Raw genomic sequence first — 8,084 nt, 5'->3', positions numbered from 1 at the left:
TTTTTTTTTATAATTGTATTTTGAAAATAAAAAGATGAATGATATCTTTTGAATGTCACTGTTGTATTTTTTTTAATTGGGCCTTCTCAAAAGTTTAATTTAAGAATTTGAATTCATTTTTCACCGTTGATGAGTTGATGTCAATACTGGAGCGTGTCCATCGATTTTAAAAGAAAAAAAAATGGTCCCTCAGCTATATTATATTCGGAGTACATGGGGAGAAAAAAAAGATATAGAAAGGAAGCATATATGGTTTTGGGGAAAACGTCCAAGTATACAAGCAAAAACTATGGTTTTTGCTTGTATAACACCACAGTTTTTACAGTGTACTCTTCTACATATACTTCTAATCGATGGCACTGATGAGCTTGATGAAGTCAGTTGTCTCTTGCTTCCTCCGCCACAAGATAAGTGAAGCTTATTTATTGTTGTTTTGTATTTGTTATACAATACAAATAACTTGAACTTTTTAATTTTTAGATTTCCTTTGTCCCTTTCCTTCAAACAGAATATCAACATTTATATTTAACTTATTACGTTGTGCAAGTACATAAACGGTTCATCTTCAATAAAATAGGAACATGTTTTCATGCGTGAAGTATGTTTTCATGCGTGAAGTAATTACATTCAAAGAGCATTTTTGATACATGGATTATTTTCGTGTCTTTCTACGTTTTTCTAAATCCAATGGCTTAAACTGCACCCGAGAGATATTCGGGAACGTGATGGTTGGTATCCATCAATCATCAAGTTTGAGCATGCCATGAAGGGGGGGGGGGGCTGGTGTTAAATCAACATTTTTTTGTTAGGTTCTACTCACTGCTGTCCATATTGATTGTGGTAAATTAAAATGTGCTTTTTGGATTAAGTTCGAGTTTTATTGAAATTCGAGAAGTATATCCGACCAATTTACCAGTCTAACCGTTTTTCAGTGATGGAGAGTCAATTATAAATGAGTCAGCCGGCAGTTATAACGGTGAATTTGTTGGAGCCTGGTATTTGATGTTGAGGATTCGCGGTGGTATGATAAGCCAAGAATTTAGAGGGGGATAACATGGTGTCTGAATATGACAAGATTTCTTAAATGTTCGGAGCGAGTTAAATTTCAAAATGAAAAAGTGGTTTTGTGATAGATTTTGACATATTCTTAAGAAAGCATTATCTCTTCTAACCCTTTTTCCTTTCCTTTTATTAGATATATATATATTTACCATTTATCTTTCTTAGCAGGGGCCGCGGAAGCGGGGGGCTTCAGCCCCCCACTTTTCCACTTTTTTTCCAAAACCATGTACAAAAACGTAAAAATTACCATAGGTTTGTGATTATTTGCATGGTCAGCCCCCCCCCCCACTTTGAAAACCGTTCCGCGGCCCCCGCTTAGTCGGGGGAGGGGAATGACCCCAGGCCACCCCAAACTGTACACCAGTGATGGTTCATATAGTCTTGAGACCCTGAAGAAACTCAAGTTCATACCAAATCGAATAAACCAAGGATCTTTAATAAATCAGTAATTTTCAAAACAAGCCATGCAATGGGCGAAAGCCATCGGATCTCTAGTCTAGCTGGTGATTAAAGTAACTAAAGATTTTTTCTTCTGTTGTGGGGCAGCCATGTGAATCATCTCTGATCAAATTATTAACCATTAATCGCCGTTTTACACTTTCAAGAAAGTTTCAACGCCGGGTAACTCCCCTTTCTGGTAATGGAATCCCTGATGAATATTAGACTGTCTGTTCTCCGTCATGTGTGCATCCGGGTATGCACACCCATCATTTTACCCAGTCTTCACCGTCATGCAACTCTTCTTGAAAAAAAATTGCTTTGAATAGATTTGGAATCTCATGGATGTTAATTCTAACTGTCTGTTATCTGTCACGTCAGCTTCAACCCCAATCTTTTCCTTGATTTCTTCAAAGATTTTGAGATGAAATGAATACTGTTAGAGTAAACGTGATCCTAGCATGGTTGTACCTCTAAAGTAACCTCTCACACCGGGATGTATACCAGTGTAGACCAAGGCTGAGTCGATAACTCCCCAAAACACCCATAAACATGACATTGATCAGTAGTTTGTAAACAACTTATTACCTCTCATTTTAGACATGGATCGTTTAAGGTGGGCGATATCTTGCTTACTGCTGCGTAACTATGCAGCATGTAAACACCCTTGTTGTTTTTGCCCTGATGGAAGCTTTACTCAACTTTTTAAGTCTGATAAATAAATCAAATGTATAGGGCAGTAAAAGTGCAATTCAAGTATGTTATATTTGTTTTATGCTAAATTCAAGGGTTAATTCAATGCATAATCATCTGGCTGAGACCATGATCGGATTGGACAAGAACTAAAATGCAATATTTGCCAATTTACTGCTCTTTTAATGAGAGGAACCATATATTTGGGAGACTGGAATTGATATAAGAAAGCTCTACTGTGAATTACTCATTCCCCAATAAATGTTAATCATTGGCATCATCAATTTACATCCTCCTCCTCCTTATCATCATCGTCTCCCTCTCTCGGCCTTCTAATCATCCTCAAAACAATCATCACCATAAACAAACGTCTGGAAAATGTACCCCAATCAAAGTTTTTAGAAATGGTGGAAACGTAAAAGGAGAAAACGTAAAGAGGAGTAATTTAAGATTGACGAGAAGCAAAGAAAAACAGAAAAGAAAATATAATGCTCATAGAAATCTCTGAAACTATGAATCATGATGTTAACTTTTAAGCAAACACGGTACACGGAGCTGGCATGATTAGTTTAAATCAGCCCATAATTACCCAAAACGTAAATAGACCTAGGAATATAAGGGGGAAATCATGATCATGCTCAAGATCTAGATGAGCATCACAAACGAACAAGCTCAACAACTTTGTAAACACCTATGGAAATAAAATAAAGAAGTCGCCCCCATTAAAACATGTCTCCACATCCTCTGCATTATTAATGGAGGAAAAGAGAAAATAATTTTCTCCACCACATGGTATGAACAAAGTTTTAGATTTTTCATATCAAGTCGAATTGTTTCAAGGCTGTTATTAAGGAGGTACTGGCGTCGGAGCGATAAGTGGTCGATTATTGGCATAGTAGGTGATCGGGTTTGGTCATGCAGAGATGAATGCCCTACCCATAATAGGACAAACCCCATACAGCTATTATGGTGTCAACAACCGCCCTACAGTGAAAATAGATATTCACAATCATGATGTATTGAGTTATTCCCATTTGGTTAGGCGATGTTAACGCAAGGTTTTGCACATTTTTTTGTTTTTTACAGGGGAGGTGATAGTACTTGACGAGTGTATCCTATCGATCTATTTCATCTTGTTTTTCGAAAAGGAGAGTACATCTCTATTGTATTTTTTGTGCGTGCGCCATTTGGGAGTGGCGCCCAAGTTTAGTTATTTGGGGCGGGGCAAAATGATGTAAAGGTGACATTTTAGTACAATTGAAAAAAGTGATGTTAAAGAGTTATATTACTCAAACCCCTCTCTTTGGTGGAATTTTTCTTCTTTATTATTGTTCTATTTCCCTATTTTCGCTTCTAAAAAGATAATTTGAAGTGATTGCCCTCTGAAGCACCACCACTGGATACTCCATTCAATTCTATGCCATCTGCTCTGGCAAAAACTGCTTTTGTAGATTATCAAGAGAATCTGGGGGTGTACATGTTCAATTTACTCTACATTCATTAAACAGGTACAAAGATACAACATTATATATATAAACAATAAAAAGATCAATCAATGCTCTTCAAGTCAAACACAACATCTTACCCCAAACCTAACCTCATCACTACTCTAATCTAGGGCCCACATAGAAGAAATGAAGACAAGAATAATTGTTGAAAGAGCAAATGGTAAGTCACCAATCAATTTAACTGCGTAGTAGCTAAATGAACAAGTGGAATGCCTCTGGCCGTCTCACCTGCATCACGCGGTTCAATATAGCAGCAGTGCTGACTTTGAATACTACTCTAACTGGCACAAGATGTTCAGTGATACATGGTTACTCTTATGTCCACTTTTTATGAACTAGACCAATAAACTTACAGAGATATGATGGTTATTCAACAAACAACCCCAACATGGCCAAAGTTCATTGACCTTACATGACCTTTGACCTTGATCATGTGACCTGAAACTCGAACAGGATGTTCAGTGATACTTGATTACTCTAATGTCCAAGTTTAATGAACTAGACCAATAAACTTTCAAAGTTATGATGGTAATTCAACAGATACCCCCGATTCGGCCAAAGTTCATTGACCCTAAATGACCTTTGACCTTAATCATGAGACCTGAAACTTGCACAAAATGTTCAGTGATGCTTGATTACTATTATGTCCAAGTTTCATGAATCAGATCCATAAACTTTCAAAGTTATGATGGGAATTCAACAGATATCCCCAATTCGGCCAAAGTTCATTGACCCTAAATGACCTTTGACCTTGGTCATGTGACGTGAAACTCATGCAGGATGTTCAGTGTTACTTGATTAACCTTATGTCCAAGTTTCATGAACTAGGTCCATATATTTTCTAAGTTATGATGACATTTCAAAAACTTAACCTCAGGTTAAGATTTTGATGTTGATTCCTCCAACATGGTCTAAGTTCATTGACCCTAAATGACCTTTGACCTTGGTCATGTGACATGAAACTCTAATAGGATGTTCAGTAATACTTGATTAACCTTATGGCCAAGTTTTATTAACTAGGTCCATATACTTTATAAGTTATGACGTCAAAAAAAGAGCACTACGTGCAATTACAAACTCTCATCCGAGAACTCCATCTGGACCTCTTTTTAGAAAATTTAATATGCTAACTATATTTCAAATACATGAACTGCAAGTTGGATCATTTATGTACATGTATAATAAAAACTTGCTTCCCCATATTTTTTATGATATGTTTAAAATGACAAAGGACGTCCATACACTTAATACAAGACATGCTAATAACATGTATATTCCTCTGTTGAAATATCAAACTTCACGTAAATCTGTAAAATATTCTGGAGTAATTACTTGGAATGCAATACCTGATAATATAAAAATGTCCCCATCTATTGCCTCATTTAAACGAAAGTATAAAATGCATCTCATGAAGGAATCTTAAGTAATATATAATTTACCCATCACAATTCAGACATAAATGTACCCCCCTTTCTCTCTCTATATTATGTATATTTCAATATGGCTTTGGAGCCCAGCCTTTGAAAGGCCAATGGCCTCTGCTGGCTCCCCCATATTCTTGGTATTGATATTCATATGTTTTCTTTTTGTAAATATTTGATTGTATTTGAATGTTTTTTTACCAGAAATGGAAATAAATAAATGAATGAAATGAATGAATTTCAAAAACTTAACCTCAGGTTAAGATTTGATGTTGACGCCGCCACCGCCGTCGGAAAAGCGGCGCCTATAGTCTCACTTTGCTTCGCAGGTGAGACAAAAATTGAGTTGTAAATCATTGGTTAATTTGTTATCAATATGAGATGTATGAAAAACAAAACACAAACTTGGCTTTTTCTTATAAGATATCTACATTTTTACGAGTCACACATAAAAGGAGACACACTCAGGCCATAATATTTACATACAAATTGGATTATTTATTGTCATACTACCACAATCAAGAAGTCATCTTGCATTCTCATCTGAATAATAAACGTTTTTGAATTCATTATCCCTTTGCACAGATAAAACAAGTCAACACCGACATCAAATTCTAACAGATACATAGATCAATGAGCTGTACAAGTTTCAAGTAAACTTTTTTCATCATCAAAAATACCTAACAAAGACTACTCTTGGATGAAATATAGGAAAAGGAGTTTGTAAATAACAGGGAAAAAAAGATAAATTTTGATAAATACAATGATTAGGAGAGAATTCCAATACAATCCCTCAATTTTTAAAAATTTCTGATACCTGACTTGCAAAGTGATGACAATGTAAGAAGAAATAACAAAGAAAGTCATACAAAAACTCACTGGCATTTTTTAAGTGTATACCTGTGACCAAAAACAACTATATCAAACCTTCATTAAACATTAATGGCACCTTTATTAGGAGTGACAAGTTTAAAGCTGACATTGAGACCTATATTAGCAGACCATACCCTTGACCTTGGATGGACACAAAGTCTATGAAAGAAACTGTTAACATGCAATATAATAACTCCAGACCTCTGACCCACCACTAACTATTAGCTAACAGATTAGAAAGGAATGAATGAGAAAAAAATGTATTTACAATTTCAAAACTTGCATTAGATTTATAAATGCAGGAGATAATAAGGGAAGTTGAAAATGTAAACTACTGGAATGCACTATGTACATACATGTAACGAGATTTAAACAGTGTCTAATGTGATTGTCCCCAATAATTACTGAGATCAATGGTGCAAATACATGTACAATTTATTTATTTACAGTACAAAGGTAACAACACAACCCCCTCCTCTTACACACCACAGATAGACCAATTCTAATTCGAATATAAAGACCGACAGTCCATTATCTCTACATCTGTATTGTAAAACCCCAGTACCAAGAATTCACTGATGATCCTTTAAGGGCCCCCTTTTAAGATAAATATTTTAACAACTTCAAAAGGTGCAAGGAAAAATCAGTTGATGATAAACCCAGGTACAACCAATGTTTTCTATCATTTTGAAATTATATTTAATATGACTGCAGGACCCTCTGTAATGATTATTATCATTACTGAAAAAGAGAACTTGAGCTGAGGAAATGGATTGCCCTCTCACCTATGACACTAACCTTTGAACCAAGCACCAAAATGACATACTGTGCTACATTACATATCAATTTGTGAACCACTTTTGATCTAGTTCAGCCTAGAGCATTCCTTAAATCTGATCAAACAAACAAGAACACATGGGCTGACAATGGCATTGACCTAGTTAGGTTCACAATCTCACGGCAAGTGTGTGTGTAAGTAGCAGAGTAAAGGAAGGTTCACACGAGACGCCCTTGTTCAAGTTGAGGTAGTGAGGATAAACCCTAACAAATTTACTTGCCGTGGTAGATTGTACAGGACCTGAGGTTATGGCTTACATGAATTTTAACTTGAATTAAACCAAAAACAATCCACAGCTATCACCACAAGGGCTCCTTACTCAAATGAATGTAGCCTATGATGAAACACAATTAATTAAAAGTGGTGCAGGCGTGTGGTTACAAAGAATGTTAAATCACATTATCAATTAACACTTGAAAAATTTTGTTTTTTGTTTTGCATAAACATTCATCTTCAGTGACTTTGTTAACATGTATTAGGATTTGAATTCTACACAATGTTAATCTTGTGTGAACACAACGCTGGTTAACTTGAGTGAGGCTCCCTATGATGGTCTAGGATCAACCTGTCACACATAAGGCATCTGCCCTTTTGGATGAAAGTAGGTACTGAGATGTCACTATACGGTACTGATTGAGACTCAGTCTCAAGTCATAACCCACGATGACAGTCAAGTTGCAAAGGAAGTACCAAGGAAGCATTCAGTCAATACATTGCTCAGAGCAATTTTGTAAGAAAAATATTGTAAACAATGACAGTACGGATAAGGTAGGCTAGGACATTATGAAGAAATCATATACATTTAGGAATACAGATGTATGATAATGGTTAACTCAAAACTAATCAATCATAACATTGATGTTTCAAGTTGTGCTTTGATAGTTTCCAAGTGTTCAATGATTTTTTTTTCATGTGATTCGAAAAGAAAACAAAGTTGGGATACAAAATTTACATATTTTGTAAACAAAGATTTACCTATACCTTCTATACAACTCTTGAATAAAAACAAAGTTTTATGAAAACAGAGGAGACGTATGATGATATTGTGTGATCCAACCATTCCCTGACGACTGCAGCAGATTGAGTGTGTTGGTGTGGGGTGAAGAGGGTTGGGAGGATAGATTTAGCGGATACCAGTGATGGGGTTGGGGACTTGAGGGGCTTCTGGGTATTCTGTAAGGTCAAGGGTTAACACCCTGCTGATGATGCACTCCCCTTGCTGTAAAGAGGTTGAGATAAAAGGCATGATCA

At 35.9% G+C, this 8,084-nt stretch overlaps 1 protein-coding gene across 1 annotated transcript in view; it reads right to left on the bottom strand.

Annotated features, from left to right (window-relative positions):
* Positions 1-5,599: 5,599 nt before the first annotated feature.
* The window catches only part of LOC121410988 (structural maintenance of chromosomes protein 1A-like), a 37,644-nt gene continuing 35,159 nt past the window's right edge, over positions 5,600-8,084 (bottom strand). Inside the window, exon 24 of the mRNA XM_041603434.1 lies at positions 5,600-8,052. Coding sequence (XP_041459368.1) covers positions 7,957-8,052 — 96 coding nt within the window. The 3' untranslated portion in view covers positions 5,600-7,956. The remainder of the gene's footprint in view (positions 8,053-8,084) is intronic.

This window comes from Lytechinus variegatus, chromosome 3 (assembly GCF_018143015.1).
Source record: "Lytechinus variegatus isolate NC3 chromosome 3, Lvar_3.0, whole genome shotgun sequence".
Taxonomy (NCBI): Eukaryota; Metazoa; Echinodermata; class Echinoidea; order Temnopleuroida; family Toxopneustidae; genus Lytechinus; species Lytechinus variegatus.
This window is presented reverse-complemented; position numbering and strand designations above follow the sequence as displayed.